We start from the raw sequence: 17,212 nt of genomic DNA, 5'->3' as shown, positions 1-17,212 counted from the left end.
GTGTCAAAGGCTTCTGAGAAGAGATCATTAGATTTGGAATTAAGAGATCACTGGTGGGGCAGCTAGGTAGCGCAGTGGATAAAGCACCGGCCCAGGATTCAGGAGTACCTGAGTTCAAATCCGGCCTCAGACACTTGACACTTACTAGCTGTGTGACCATGGGCAAGTCACTTAATCCCCATTGCCTAAAAAAAAAAAAAAAAAGAGATCACTGGTAACTTTGAAGAGAACCGTTTCGGTGAAGTTGGAAGCCACATAAACAGAGACTGAGAGGACAGGAAATAGAGGAACTGATTTTAGATAGTTTTTTTCCCCAGATTTTAGCAACAAAAGGGAGAAAAATAGAACAAGAGCTAACAGGAATGGTCTGATTGGTGAGGGAGGTTTAAAGATGACAGAGACATGGTAGGGAGCAGCTAGGTGGTGCAGTGTATAAAGCACCAGCCCTGGATTCAAGACAACCTGAGTTCAAATCCGACCTCCGACACTTGACACTTAATAGCTATGTGACCCTGGGCAAGTCACTTAACCCTAATTGTCTCACCCAAAAAAAAAATAGGTTAAGAAACTTGATACCAGAAGCTGCATTTGAACCCAGATTTTCCCTCTTGATATAAGGTTATATAACATGAATTTATAATGGACCTATCAGTACAATGATGAGATCTTCTCCAGTTCTGTTCAGCAGCACATGATTGGGAGTGAAGGAAGTTGAATGGTAAGGAAAGTGGGAGGAATGGAAGCTTGGGCCTTGGCAAAGCATGACAGGAGATGTGCTAAGGGGACAAGGAACTCTAGGGCAGAGGATTCCAGGCAGGGAAGGGAATTGGTGAAGCAATGGAAGACTCTTCATGGACTTTTTTTTTCTTTCCAGCAGTATCTGGAAAAGCCACCTCTTTTGTTCCTAAGCTCCTCTTACCTCCTTGTTTACTCTTCATAGTGTGGCGGAAACTTAGAGGCTCCCAAAAGGGATCTAATGTAGCTTGGCAAACTTCCCTAGATCACCATCATCTTTCCAGTCATCTACTGAGGTGGCACAGTGGATAGAGTGCCAAGCCTCATCCTCCTGAGTTCATATCTGGCTTCAGACACATACTAAGCTGTGTGACCTTGGGCAAGTCACTTAACCGTTTGCCTCCATCTCCTCATCTGTAAAATGAGCTGGGGAAGGAAATAACAAACCACCCTGGTATCTCTGCTAAGAAAACCCAATATGGGGTCATGAGTCAGACATGACTAGAAAACAACAAAAACATTAAGTTCACACACTTGGGAATGATCCTTGACTCCTCACTGTCCTTCATTCCATGTATCCAATCAATTGCCATGTATTATCAATTCTCCTTCCACATTTCTCTCATCCACCCCTTCCTCTTTATGTATATATTTTCCATGTATTTGGTTGTTGGCATGTTTTCTCCCCCATTACATGTGAGTTCCTTGAGAGCAGAGATCTTTTTTTTCCCTTTTTTTAAAACTCAAACTCAGTATATTTCATGGAACATAATGAGCATTTAACAAATAATTGTTGATAAATTACACAGCTACTCAGGCCCTTATTTATTACCCCATTGCCTGGACTTTTTATTAGCCTAAATTCTCTCATCACTCTTCTCCCTAGTCCATCTTCCACGTGGTAGTCAAATTGATTTGGGGGGGGGGGGGAGAGGGGCAATGAGGGTTAAGTGACTTGTCCAGAGTCACACAGCTAGTAAATGTCAAGTGTCTGAGGCTGGATTTGAACTCAGGTCCTCCTGAATCCAGGGCCAGTGCTTTATCCACTGTGCCACCTAGCTGCCCCCTCAACTTGATATTTGTGAAGCTTAAGTTGGACTGGTCACTACCATATTTTTTCTACAAAATTTTATATTTAAGGCCCTTTATAACTTGGCTCCAAACTACCTTTCTCTCCTTATTCTGCATTAGTTCCACTCTCCCTCCACATACACACACTTCAGTCTAATTAAACTGACCTGTCTTGCTATTCTTTACACATGATACTGTGCCTTTGCTGAGCTGTCCCTCTTGCATAGAATGAACTCTTCACCTCCACCTCTTTAGAATTTCTAGTTACTTTTAAAACTCAGTTGAAGCAATAATTTCTACTTGGACCTTACTTACCTGTTAGTGCATAGCCTCCTAAATTACTTTTTATTTCTCTTGTACGTATTCTTTATTTATGTGCATGTTGTCCAAGACAACGAGAGCTTCTTGAGGGCAGGGATTCTTTTCTGTCTGTATATCCCCAGCACCTAACACAGTGCTTGGTATATAATAGGTGCTTAATAAATGTTTAATGTTGGGGGGAACTGATGGCATGGGAAGTTCCTCCACCAATACAAAACACTGATGCTTCTAAACTTACAGATTAAGTCCCTAGAGGGTTGTTATAAGCATTTAGAGTTTAAGTCCTTTGCCCAAAGTCACAGAGCTAATGTCAGGAGCAGGATTTGAAGTTCCAGGCTCAAAGTCTAGTGCTCCACATGACATTTATACATTATACATATCTGCTGTTTGTGCATGCAAAGGTATTTATGTGAAATGAAGTATGCAACAATCTACCGCCATTGCTGTATGGCAGTGAGACATTGGAATACCAATCTCCCAAGAAATAAAGTGTGTGTCATACAGAAGGCAATGGGGGTGGGCACAGGGCAGGTGGGAGCAAGCTGAAATGTGTAATCAATGAAGAACTTCAAAGAATAGAAGCAAGAGATTGCCTCAAGGAAATGAATGATAGGAAGAGAAGACAGGCTGAATGGCTGGTGTTCCACTGACAACTAAGAGGATGTGAGGAAAATCCTGTGATGTAACAAGTCATCACGCAAAGTGGTCAGGCATGGAAGAGTGGGGATCTGAATTGTTGAAGGGAACTTCTGAGTCAGTGAGATCACAGATCCTTCCGGGTATCTGAGAGAAGTACAAATGCCCAGCAGATAGCAGGAACAAGGTGTTGAAATGCAAAGAAGTTGGGAAGGGGGGGGGTGGGAAGGGTGAGAGAAAAATTTGGAACCTTTGGGGTTCTTACAAAAACCAATGTTGAAAAATATCTTTACATATAATTGGAAAAAATATAATAAAATACTATTAAAGTTGAAATAATAAACTATTGATGATGATGGTGGTGGAAGGGGAAACAAGAAATGCCAGTGATCACTGAAGGCTGCCTGTGTTATCTTAACTTGCAAATTGATGAATGAAATGACATGTGGTGATATGTATTCTTCTAGGTTTGTGCCGTCCTTCTTAAGGCTGGGATCCTGGAATGTTGTTATGTTTGTTTCCTATGAACAGCTGAAAAGGGCAATGATGAAGTCTAGGCCGACTATCGATTGTGCCACAGAATCATCTTTATAAGATACTGCAGAAAGATACTGGTGGGAATCTTTAATTACTATATGAACCAAAAACACTTTTCACTTCTTGCCATAAAAATATGAAAGTACCTTTATTTGAAAGGTAGCTAGATGGCTCAGTGCATAGAATGCTGGGCTAAGAATCAGGGAACACCTGGGTTCAAATCCAGCCTCAGATACTTACTAGCTGTGTAACCATGGCCAAGTTATTTAACTTCTGTTTACTTTAATTCACTGAAGAAGGAAATGGCAAACCACCCTAGAATAGTTGCCAAGAAAATCCCAAATAGGGTCACGAAGAGTTGGACACAACTGAACAAATAAACAACATTTATTTGGTACCTTAGTGGGCTTTGTTCACTAAAATACAATACAGAGTGAGAAGTGTCCCTTACATCTTATTTCAGAAGGTAACCCTTTTTCAGGGGGTAAGTGCAGCTAGGTGGTGCAGTGGATAGAGTGCTGGGCCTGGAGCAAGGAAGACTTCAATCTATATTCAGATGACATCAGTTCTTTCTCTGGAGACAGCATTTTCCATCAAGAGTCCTTTGGAATTGTCTTGGGTGATTGAATTGCTGAAATTAGCTAGCTAACTCATTCACAATTCTTTCCTATACAATGTTGCTGTTACTATGTACAATGTTCTCCTGGTTCTGCTAACTTCACTGTATCAGTTCATGTAAATCTTTCCAGGTTTTTCAGAAATCATCCAACTAGTGATTTCTTATAGCACAGTAACATTCCATTACAATCATAAAGCACAATTTGTACATCCAGTCCCCAATAGAAGGGCATTCCTTCAATTTCCAATTCTTAGCCACCACAAAAAGAGCTGCTATATTTTCATACAAATAGGTTCTTTGGGGGGCAGCTAGGTGGTGCAGTGGATAAAGCACCAGCCCTGGATTCAGGAGGACCTGAGTTCAAATCTGGCCTCAGACACTTGACACTTACTAGCTAGCTGTGTGACCCCTGGGCAAATCACTTAACCCTCATTGCCCCACAAACAAACAAAACCTGAATAGGTTCTTTCCCTTTTTAAAATCTCTTTGTGACACAAACCTAATAGCCAATACCTTCATTTTAAAGTTAAGGAAACTAAGGCATAGTGAGGCTAAGTGACTTATCTAGGTCATACAGGTAACTGAGCCAGAATTTAAACCTAAGTCTTCTGACTTGAAATCCAGTACTCTTTCCACTGTACCACAGAGTCTTTGTCCCTAATAGATGAAAAAACTGAAGTCCAGAGGAATTCAATGATTTGCCCAAGTTCAATAGTGGCAGTACCAAGGATTAAGTCTATTTCTCATTTCTGGGTTGCATTAAATAAATAAAAACCCAGCAACTTCTGACTATATATTTATTATCTATGTATTTTTAAACCCTTACATTGACTTATATTTTAACCTTAGACTCAAGAAAGCAAGGACCAACTGCTCAGACAACAATACTTTTGTCATCTATTGATAGGACTATCAATTTACTAGTACTCTTATGGAATTTTAAGTTTGAATATTTACAAGATAAAAGTTTACAAGGCAAATTTTAACTAACAATACAAACTGTTGAAAAATATAAACTGATAAAAATACTACTTATGCAGACAGTTTTCACTTTAGGTAACTTCATATTACGCAATTTCAACTTTACATGAAGAATAACGGGGAAAAAAAGTCTAGTTGAAGAAAATATTGCTTGCTATCATCAGATATATGAGGGACAAAAAAAAGAGCCTCTGTCCAAACATCTCTTGATAGCAATATTTTAAAAACTGCACTGCCAACCACCAGTGATAAAGGCTAGGTGCAGTGAGTCAGAAAGGGGTGACACACTGCACACCCATTAACTTGACTGTACAGTGCTGTACCTACTTTACAATTAACTTTCCCTTTCTTTTCATAATTCTGTTTATCATAGTACGGTATTTAGTATGTCTGCATTTTAGAACGTTTTATAATTTGTGTAAAGCTATTATTCTGTGTATGCCTTTGTTATATGGGTTAAGTGAAGTGTGTGGGTAGGGGCAAGTTTGCATTACATAAAAATCACTTTATGTACAGGTCTGTGGTACAGTCCGCTTACATAAAGGGAGAATTGTCTGTAACTAAAAGTAAAGGATAGAAATAAAAATATTTGGTAATTGTCAATTTTCTTAATTTGTTAACCTCTTCTGTCAAGTTGAAACAATCAAGTGTTGCTAATGCCTTTTTCATCTGTCAAGAATGAAACAATGCTAATGCTATCACAGTACTATTCTTGTTAATAATCTTAATCCAAAACCAGAGGAATAGTTTATTTACACAATATTTTTCAGTACCAGCTAAGGTTCTTTGGGACTCAATAGGTACAGTTACTTCAGGCAAGTTTTCCTCACTAAAAGCTAGATTGTTTCCTGTACTTATGGTAATTTTTTCCATTTTTAAAAAATAGTCATAGGGGGCAGCTAGGCGGCACAGTGAATAAAGCACCGGCCCTGGATTCAGGAGGACCTGAGTTCAAATCCAGCCTCAGACACTTGACACTTACTAGCTGTGTGACCCTGGGCAAGTCATTTAACATTCATTGCTCCGCAAAAAACAAAACAAAAAATAGTCATGTGTTAAGGTTTTTAGAGCAATTTCTCTCACAGGATCTCTCTAGTTTATATTTAACAGCATCAATAATAATGACATTTACCATTTATATACCAAACTACTTTCTCCTTTGACCCTCACAACCACTCTTGGAACTAAATATTGTAAACATTAACACAAATTAACAAATGGGGAAGCTCAGACCCCAAATGCTGTGACTTGACTATGTAAAACGCTGTGACACAAATACTGTCAGTATTTGAACCTGGTCCTATCCTAAATCTAAACACAGCATTCTTCCAACTATATTCATTTTAATGGGGGATTTTTAAGCCACCAATTGTTTTCATGCCATATTAGACTTGGAAAGGATCTTACAGATGATAGTCCAGGGATTCTTTTGGGGGGGGGGCGGGGGGGCGGGGCAATGAGGGTTAAGTAACTTGCCCAGGGTCACACAGCTAGTAAGTGTCAAGTGTCTGAATCTGGATTTGAACTCAGGTCCTCCTGAATCCAAGTCCGGTGCTTTATCCACTGTGCCACCTAGCTGCCCCCTAGTCCAGGGATTCTTAACCTTTTTGAATGTGCCACAGATACCTCTGGCAGTCTGTGGAAACCTGTGGACTCGTCATTTTTAGATACATTAAAATAAATTACACAAGATTACAAAAGAAGCCAATTGTATTGATATGCAGTAGCTAAAATTTTTAAGTGAGTTCACTGACTCCAGGTTAAGAATTCCTTCTTTCATCCAGCTCTTATTTTTTTTAATATATTTTCCATCAAGCAGCATATATTTTCCCTCTTCCCATCTCTCCTCTCATCACACAAAAAAAAGAAAAATCCTCATAATTCACTTGTCAATCAAAACAAATTCCCATGTTCATTTTTTAAATGTACATGAGGTCATTTCATAGTCTCTATGTTAAGTGCCAAGCTATCTTAACTAAAGAATATTTGAACTCTCCTCTGATTTAAAAATGAATCTTAAGTCTTCTGTGTACCAGAAAGTTCACCACTTACACCCACTAAAAAAGGCAACAGGGAATGTAGGTTCTAAAGACAAGTGAGGAAAACACAGAATTAGACATTATTGGAAAGAGGAGATTATATTAATTGTTACCAATCAAAATTAACCCCTCAGGAACACCTAGTCTTCAAAGGGTATATAAACTGTGAACCCACTGCCATAAAGGGTCTTTGGTCTAAGAGAGACAGCCCAATGACCATCCTTTCATTAGTAAATGTGTTAGCCTTATTAATAAAATTATTTAATTGCCAAAAAAATTAAAAGGAGATTAACAGTCACAAAGTCACCTTAGAAATTTAAGACTAGATTCTTTCTCAAGATAATAAAGAGGGAAAAACCAGAAAACTGAGAAAGAACAGAGCCTGCTCCTCTTTTATTGCACTGAACACCTGAGAAAACTGTTACTGAGACATCTTGAAATTTTATAACTTTACTATTTCACTGTGGTTACTACCAGTAAAGATCCTGAGACACTATAGATGAATCTCTATGTGCTTACTTCAGGGACAAGAGCATCAAGGAAATTGCATTCCTGCTCCTCAATAGGCCAGAGAGGAGACACTCTAATCAAGAAGTAACAGATTGGGCAGCTAGGTGGCGCAGTGGATAAAGCACCAACCCTGGATTCAGGAGGACCTGAGTTCAAATCTGGCCTCAGACACTTAACACTTACTAGCTGTGTGACCCTGGGCAAGTCACTTAACCCTCATTGCCCTGCAAAAAAAAAAAATGATAATAATATTAGAAGTAACAGATGGTAGTAACTGGAAGGAAGGAGGGAGGCCAGTTCCTAGAGCCAATAGGAGATAAGAAATGGGGAGAACAGGGAGCTAGCTTAAGATCAAGGAAGTGTCCTTTGAGTCTTATTCTGTAGGAGACATCATACCCTGACAACAAATAAGGAAACTGAGCAAAGATGTAAGTAGGAACTCTGACACTATGGGCAAGCAGTATTAATGCACCTTAAATCAACTTTCTAAGAGTTTTTGAGGAATAGAAATCTCATAAAGGGACCTTCAGAAATAAGGTCTTGTTGGGGAGACAAGCCCTGTGACACATCAAGGTCACTGCACAGAGCCAAGCTGGGGAGATCATCTGGGGCTGCAGCAGCTGCCACTGGGAGTAGAGGAGCAGAAGGGAGCCACAGGAGCATAAACTGAGAACTGAAAGGGCCTTGGGGGTCATCTAGTCCAACCTCATTTTACAGAAAAGGAAACTGAGCTCAGCCCATGAGAGTCAAGGTTGGAACCCTAGTTTTCTGACATCAAATCTAGTACCCTCTCCTCCAGTTGCTTTTCTGGTAGCTTGACCATAGATTTAGCAGTGGAATACAGGCTTTGATAGTCATTTCATGGATACAACACATCATATCACTAATAGGATTTTCTAACTAAATGCCTTAAGGGCTTTTTTGTTTGTGTGTTTGTTTTTGCAGGACAATGAGGGTTAAGTGACTTGCCCATGGTCACACAGCTAGTAAGTGTCAAGTGTCTGAGGCTGGATTTAAACTCAGGTCCTCCTAAATCTAGGGCCCGTGCTTTATCCACTACACTACCTAGCTGCCCCTGAATGCCTTAAGGTTTTAAATGACATTAGACAGTTTAAAAATGTTCTGCTCTATCCCCAGAAATTAAGGGCAGATACATAGTGTTATAAAAACCAATATTCTACATGTCTAACAAGAAATTTCTCCTACCATCTGAAAGCTAGAACTGTTATATGTAAAAAGGCTTTAGTTCAGATTTAATTATCTTACCCTCTTCAAAATTTCTTAAAACACCAATTCTCCCCACTACCTTTATCATACTCTAATTTGTATCATTTGTGTGTGTATATGCCCTGTCAGAGTTTATCATTTTTACCTATCACTTGAATGAAGGGGGGGCCCAAGATGGCAGAGAAAAGGCAGGGACTTGCCTAAGCTCTCCCAAATTTCCCTCCAAATAACTGTAAATAATACTTCAAAGTTAATTCTGGAGCAGGAAAATCCAAAGAACAAGGTGAAACAATTTTCCATCCCAAGACAAGTTGTCTAGAAGGACTGTAGGAAAGGTCTGTCTTACTCAAGTAAAAGGGAAACAGAGGTGATGTCCAGGCAAGCTGGCAGGAAGTCCCCAGTTCCAATACAGGTCAGTCACCAAGGTCCCAGGACCCTAGTGTAGCAAGCTGTGAGGCCTCCAGCCTCAAGCACAGCAAACGAGTGGCCAGGCCTAGGGGCCCCAGTGCAAGGAGCTTGAGACAGTGCTCCCTGTACCCTAGGAGCAGAGCTCAACTTTAAAAATCAAGAAATGGGCTGGGAAGTAAGTAAAAAAAAAGAAAGGTTCCTAATCATAGAAAGTTACTATGGTGACAGGGAAGATCAAATCACAAACTCAGAAGGGGACAACAATGTCAGAATGTCTACATTCAAAGCCTCAACAAAAAATGTGAATTGGTCTCAGGCCCAAAAAGAACTCCTGAAAGAGTTCAAAAAGGATTAAAAAAAATCAGAGGGGTAAAAGAAAAACTGGAAAAAGAAATGAGAAGTTACGCAAGAGAATCATAAAAAAAAGGTCAATAAATTGTAAAGGAAGCAAAAAGAAATGGAAAAAGATGTACAAAAATTCACTGAAGAAAACTTATTGAATTGGCCAAATGGACAAGGAGGTACAAAAATCCACTGAAGAAAATAATTCCTTAAAAATTAGAAGCAGGCAAGTGGAAGCTAATGACTCTCTGAGATATCAATAATCAATCAAATGAAATCCAAAGAAAGAAAAAAATGGAAGAAAATGTGAAATATCTCATTTAAAAAAACAAACAACTAACCTGGAAAACAGATCTAGGAGGGATAATTTAAGAATTATCAGACTACCTGAAAGCCACAATTTTATTTTTTTTAAAGTCTAGGGTCAGCTAGGTGGCGCAGTGGATAGAACACCGGCCCTGGAGTCAGGAGTACCTGAGTTCAAATCCGGCCTCAGACACTTAACACTTACTAGCTGTGTGACCCTGGACAAGTCACTTAACCCCAATTGCCTCACTAAAAAAAAAAAAAAAAAGCGTCTAGACATCAAATTTCAAGAAATTATCAAGGAAAACTCCTCTTATGTCCTAGAACCAGAGCAAAATAGAAATTGAAAACATCCACCAATCACCTGAAAAAGATCCCAAAACGAAAACTCCCAAGAATATTACAGCCAAATTCCCTAGCTTCCAGGTCAAGGAGTAAAACTGCAAGTAGTCAGAAAGAAAAAATTCAAATATATTGTACAGCCACAGTCAGGATTACATAGGTTTTAGCAGCTTCTACATTAAAGGATCAGAGGGTTTGGAATATGACATTCTGAGAGGCAAAGGTGCTTGGATTACAACCAAGAATTACCTACCCAGCAAAACTAAGCATCGTCCTTCAGGGGAAAAAAATGGATATTTGATGAAGGTAGAGATGGTACTGTTAACAAATTTGTAACAAAAGATTTGAGAATCAGCTACCAAACTGGATAACAATTAGGATCCAAGAACATTTAGTTTCAAACTATAGATAGAACCAACAAGATGAAATTTAATAGAGATGAGTGTAGTTACACACTTTGGTTAAAAAAAAATCTATTTCACAATTTCAGCATGGAAAAGATATGGCCAGACAGAAGTGCTGCATTGTATTACATCACTATACTGAGAATGTAAAAGTCTATAGCCATCCTACTGTACTCTGCCTTAATCAGAAAACAACTAGAATACTGTATTTGTTCCTGGGTGCTACATATTAGGAAGCATACTGACAAAATCTCTAGAGCATTAGAGAGGTGCCGCTAGGTGGTGCAGTGGATAGAAGACCCAGGCCTGAGTCAGGAAGACTCATCTTCCTGAGTTCAAATCTGGCCTCAGACAATTACTAGTTTTGTGACCCTGGGCAAGTCACTTAGCACTGTTTACCTGTTTCCTCTTCTGTAAAATGAGCTGAAGGAAATGGCAAAATCATTCCTGTGTATCTGCCAAGAAAACTCCATCTCCTTTGCTGAATCTTCTTCTAGATCATGCTCTCTAACCACAGGTGTCTCTCCCGGTTGCCATGAGCCCTCTACTCTTTTCCCTCTATACTTCATGTGGTGATCTCATGAGCTCCCATGGACTTAATTTTTCTATGCTGATGATTCTCAAATCTACTTATCCTCCCCCAAACTCTCTGCTAACCTCCAATCTCACAAATACATCTGCCTTTCAGATATCTCAAACTAGATGCCCAATAAACATCTTTTCTTTTTTTTTCTTTTTGATGAGGCAATTTGGGTTAAAGTGACTTGCCCAGGATCATACAGCTAGTAAGTGTTAAGTGTCTGAGGCCAAACTTGAACTCAGGTCCTCCTGACTCCAGGGCCAGTGCTCTATCCACTGCGCCACCTAGCTGCCCCTCCAACAGACATCTTAAACCCAACATGTCCAAAATCAAACTCATCTTTTCTCCATACCCTACCCACCTATCACTGTAGAGGACATCACTGTCCCACCAGTCCTTAGGCTTGCAACCTAGGAGTCACCCTGTATTCCTCACTCTCACATCCCACATTCAATTTGTTGTCAAGACCTGTCATTTTCACCTTTGTAACATCTCTCACATATACCCCCTCATTCTCTCCTATGACACTGCCACCAACCTCCTTTATCACCTCACACCTTGATTATTGCAATAGTTTCCTGTTGGATCTGCCTGCCTCAAGGCTCTCCCTGCTCCAACCCATCCTCCATTCAGTCACTAAAGTGACTATGTCACTCACTCCCCTAATCAATAAATTTCAGTGACTTCTTATGGTCTCCAGAAGCAAATACAAAATGTTCTGGCATTCAAACCTCTTCACAATCTGGCCTCCTCCTACATTTCCAGTCTTCTTACACCTTATTCCTTGATGTGTACTATTCAATCCAGTGACACTGTTCCACAAACAAATCTCTTGGCTCTGGTAATTTTTTATGGCTATTCCCCATGCCTGAAATGCATTCCCACCTCCACCCCAACTACTGACCTCCCTAAGCTTCAAGTCCCAACTAAAATCCCACCTTTCACAAGAAATTCCAACCCCTTAATTCTAGTGCACTCAGATCTCCAAGGCTTGCTTCCATTAAAGCTTTCTCTTTAAGAGCAGTTTTAATGACTAACATTTCCTTAGCACTTTAATGTCTGTGAAGTGCTTAAGATAACATGATCAGGAAACAGATAGAATGGATCAAAAACCAGAATCCTACAATATGTTGTTTACAAGAAACACATTTGAAGCAGAGAGATATACACAGGCTGGAGCAGAATCTATTATGCCTCAGCTGAATCAAAGAAAGGAGGGGCAGCAATCATGATCTCAGACAAAGCAAAAGCAAAAATATATCTAATATACCTAATTAAAGAGATAAAGATATTTAATATCTAGATAAACATATCTAATTAAAAGAGATAAAGAAGGAAACTATACCTTGCTGAAAGGGGCCAAAGACATTATGAAGTCATATCAATACTCAACATATATATGCACCAAATAATATAGCACCTAAATTTTTGAAGAAGTTGAATGAGTTACAGGAGGAAATAGATAATATAACTATGCTAGTGAGGATCTTTAACTTTCCCCTCTCAGAACTAGAAAAATCTAACCAAAAAATAAACAAGAAAGAAGTTCAGGAAGTGAATAAAATTCTGGAAAAGTTAGATATGCAGATCTCTGGAGAAAACTGAATGGGAATAGAAAGAAATAGACCTTTTTTTCTCAGCAGCACATGGCACCTACACAAAAACTGACCATGTATTAGGACATAAAAACCTCACAACCAAATGCAGAAAAGCAGAAATAGTAAATGTATCTTTTTCAGATCATAATGCAATAAAAATTACATTCAAGACTGTTGTAAAGTGTCCTTGGTCTCCCATGTATGCTTTAAATCTCTGACCAGATTAGAATTTGGGAGTTTTTTTAATCTTGGGAGAAGTCAGAACCACTGACAAGACAAGACAGGGAGTGTTCTTAGTTTTTAGACAAGTCAGATTTTTCTCAAAGAGTGTGCTCCCATGACCATTATTCTCTTTGGTAAATAATTAACTGTGAAAAAATTACATTCAATAATGGACAAGGGAAAGAGATTAAAACTTAACTGGAAATTAAATAACCTAATCCTTAAAAAAAAAGTGAGTCAAAGAACAAATCATAGAAGCAGGCAATGGTTTCATTAAAGAAAACGAGAACCAATGAGACGACATATCAAAATTTATGCCATGCAGCCAAAGTGGTACTTAGGGGAAAATTTATATCTCTAATTATTTACATCAATAAAATAAAGAAAAAGCAGATGAATGAACTGGACATACAACTAAAAAAAAATAGAAAAAGGACACATTAAAAATCCCCAATTAAACATCAAATTGGAAATTCTGAAACTCAAAGAAGAAATTAATAAAATTAAAACTAAGAAAACCACTGATCTAATAAATAAAACTAGAAGCTGCTTTTATTTTTAAAAAAACATAATAAAAATAGATAAGCCATTGGTAAATTTGATTTTAAAAAGTTAAGAAAGGGGCAGCTAGGTGGCGCAGTGCATAGAGCACTGGCCCTGGAGTCAGGAGTACCTGAGTTCAAATCTGGCCTCAGACACTTAACACTTAACTAGCTGTGTGACCCTGGGCAAGTCACTTAACCCCCAATTGCCTCACTAAAAAAAAAAAAAAGTTAAGAAAAACAAATTACTAGTATCAAAAATGAAAGGGGTGAACTCACTACCAATGAGGACAAAATTAAGAGAATTGTTAAGGACCTATTTTGCCCAATTATATACCAATAAATTCGACGGTCTAAATGAAATGGATGAGTATCTACAAAAATATAAAATTACCCAGGTTAACAAAAGAAGAAATAAAATATTTAAATAAATCTTAGAAAAAGAAATTGAACAAGCCACCAATGAACTTTCTAAGAAAAAATTCCCAGGACCAGATGGATTCACAAGCAAATTCTACCAAACATCTAAAGAACAATTAATCCCAATATACAATAAACAATATACAATATTTGGGAAATTGGCAAAGAAGGAGTCCTGCCAAATTCCTTCTACAACAGAAATATGGTGCTGATACCTAAAACAGAAGAGTCAAAAGAAAGAGAAAATTATAGACCAATTTCCCTAACGAATATCAGCATTTTGCATCAGCAAAATTGTTAAATAAAACACCAGCAAAGAGGGAGGTCAGTAGTTGGAGTGGAGGTGGGAATACAGCAATATATCACAAGGATCACACACTATGACCAAGTAGGATTTATACCAGGAATGCACGAGTGTTTCAATATTAGGAAAACTATCAGCATAACTGACCATACCAATAACAAAACCAACAGAAATCATACAATTATCAACAGATGCAGAAAAAAAACCTTTGACAAAAAACAGTACTCATTCCTATTAAAAACACTAGAGAGCTCAGGAATAAATGGAGCTTACCTTAAAATTATAAGTAACATTTATCTAAAACCATTAGCAAGCATTATCTGTAATGAGGATAAGCTAGATGCCCACAATACTATCAAGGGTGAAGCAAGGATGCCCATTATTTAATATTGCTCTATTATTTAATACTGTACTGCAAGTGTTAGCTATAGCAATAAGAGAAGAAAAGAATAAAAGGAATTAGAATAAGCAATGAAGAAACAAAACTATCAATCTTTGCAGATAATATGATGTTAGACTTGGAAAATCCTAGAAAACCAACTAAAAAATCATTTGAAATGATTAACAACTTTACAAGAGTTGCAGGATACAAAATAAACCCACATAAATCATCAACATTTCCATATATTACCAAAAAAATCCAGCAGCAAGATATAGAGAAACTCCATTTAAGATAACTGTAGACAATATAAAATATTTGGGAGTCTATCTGCCAAGCCAAATCCAGGAAAAAAATTTAAATCCAAAAAAAGAAAAGAATTTAAATCCAAAAAAGAATTTAAAAATACATGATCACAGTTGATTCTTCCCCAAACCCTATTTTTTAGGAGGTAGGGCAATGAGGGTTAAGTGACTTGCCCAGGGTCACACAGCTAGTAAATGTCAAGTGTCTTAAGGCCAGATTTTAACCCAGGTCCTCCTGAATCCAGGGTTGGTGCTTTATCCACTGCACCACCTAGCTACCCCCACCCTAAATTCTAAGTGCTGTTCTTATTTTCCATTTTGCAGTTTAAGAAGACTGAGAAGTTCAAAGACTTGCCCAGGCTCACAAAGATTGTTATGTCTCAGGCAGAATTCTAACCCAGATCTTTCCATCTCCAAGTCCAACCCCCTATCTATTACCTGTTTACTAACACTACCAAACAGCACTGTGAGAAAAGCATTTTGTCAACTATTAAGTGCTTAATAAATGTGAACTGTTATTCTTTTTGAATGAAAGGTAGTTTTTTTATGCTAAGAAAATATTATTTCTTCCTTTCCTAATGGCTTCTGAAGCAGACTTCAAACTAATAGGTAAAAATATTCAGACCATTAAAGTTTTTGTGACTTGAATAAAGAATTTACTTTCTGTATTCTGGTTGAGCCAAGAGCACTGAAAAACAACAAAACATATCTTGTACACAAATAAATTCAACTAACACATTACATTAAGTGCAAATAATTGAATGGGAGGATACCAGAAGGGGAAAAAGGTACAGGAAAGGAGACACGCACACATCCATCCAAAGAACACCAAAAGTGCCTACCTCTGCCTAGCCGCGGGGCGGGGCAGATGAGATGGTGGGAGGAAAGGGGAAGGAAGAAGGGGAATGGGAGAAGTAGGACAAACAACATAATGGATACCAGCACAAGATATCTATTCAACCAAGCACTCTTGAACAGTGTGGTCTTTATTTGCTCCATTAACATATTCCAAACAAAAACGACACAGCACCATTTACACTATTGCTTTTACATTATTTTAAGATGGGTAACTGTCCCATCTTCCACCCAAATTTCCCACATATAATTTTCTACAGATCGCTACAGTCCAGGCTGTTTCTAGGGAAAGCAGGGACATCATTATTCTTGGGAGTTCACTATTTGGAAGGAAAAAATAGATTCATCCTAGCGTTATGTAGCAACATTGCAGCTACATCATTTCCCAACCTGGACAACATTCTTCTTTTTCCTTAGCACAAGTTCAAGATGTAATTTGTCTCAGGTTTCAAGAATGTCTTTAATGAATCTTCCTAATAAAAATTTTGTGTGAAGATGTTTGTAGTATCAGTGAAACTTTAACCTCCACAAACTTACTTGAAGAGGAGTGAAAAATTAGAATGGCACAAACATAACTCTGGAATCACAACACTTGAATTAGAACTGTAACAATATTTAAGTTAGTGCCCATTCAGTATTCCTCAAAGGTAATATTCTATTCTTCGATTCTCTAAACCTAACTATTTAACAAAGAAACTTCGTATGCCACATTCTAAGAGTTTTACCCTACTACCATGACATTAATATTCATGCAAATGCCCTTTCTTTCAAACATATCTCATAGTTATGTTTATTTAATGTTGCTTGGAGCTTTTTGGAAGGTGAAAATAACAGCAACAACTCTTATGAGCAGTTAGAAAAAAAGCTGTTAAGAGTTCATATATTTTAATTAGAAATAAGTTAAAATTCAAGGTGTTTTAGGTTGAAAAAATCAGAGCAGGAATATTTCCAAGAAATTATTCAATTTTCCAAATCATTTTAATAAAATTATAGCAGTGAATATATTTTTTTATCAAGCAAGAACACATACTGATATGCAAAGAAGCTAGTACTGAGATTAACAATGTAACTCCGGATTTTGCCCATTTGTTGGAAGATTGTCTTTCAGAATATATATACACTATGACCCCAAAAGCTACATTTGCAGAATATTCTTGCCCCTGGCAAATACCCTTCACCCTGGCACAAATTTTTTAAAGCAATGATCCATTTGTTTGACACTCTAAAACCAATATCACATAATTAATTACCCTGCTACTACAATCATATATCTAGACTACTTTGGCATTAGAGTCATTCTTATACAAACAGATAAACGATCCCAAATATTGGTACAAAAGCAACAGCATAAAATCCTACTTTACATATATTGAAAATCAAGAGAAGGCAGGAAGAAAGGTTTCATCATCAATTATACAATATATATTAATAGATTCCGTTTTTATCTGATGTATGCCACCATCATGCATGTAGAGTTAGACTGTTCGGTTTGCATTTTATTTTATAGTTTGAAGCCCGACTTGGAGTGG

General features: G+C 37.9%; 1 protein-coding gene across 2 annotated transcripts in view; it reads left to right on the top strand.

The window, feature by feature from the left end:
• Positions 1-15,293, top strand: part of UCP1 (uncoupling protein 1) — a 31,870-nt gene extending 16,577 nt beyond the window's left edge. Inside the window, exons 6-7 of one of the 2 annotated variants that reach the window (XM_043969612.1) lie at positions 3,231-3,377; positions 15,153-15,293. In XM_043969612.1, coding sequence (XP_043825547.1) covers positions 3,231-3,357 — 127 coding nt within the window. In that variant the 3' untranslated portion in view covers positions 3,358-3,377; positions 15,153-15,293. Of the gene's footprint in view, positions 1-3,230; positions 4,262-15,152 lie in introns of those variants that run through there. The other variant, XM_043969611.1, reaches the window with a different exon arrangement.
• The last annotated feature ends 1,919 nt before the right edge of the window (positions 15,294-17,212 follow it).

The sequence above is a fragment of the Dromiciops gliroides genome, chromosome 6 (assembly GCF_019393635.1).
Source record: "Dromiciops gliroides isolate mDroGli1 chromosome 6, mDroGli1.pri, whole genome shotgun sequence".
Lineage (NCBI taxonomy): Eukaryota > Metazoa > Chordata > Mammalia > Microbiotheria > Microbiotheriidae > Dromiciops > Dromiciops gliroides.
This window is presented reverse-complemented; position numbering and strand designations above follow the sequence as displayed.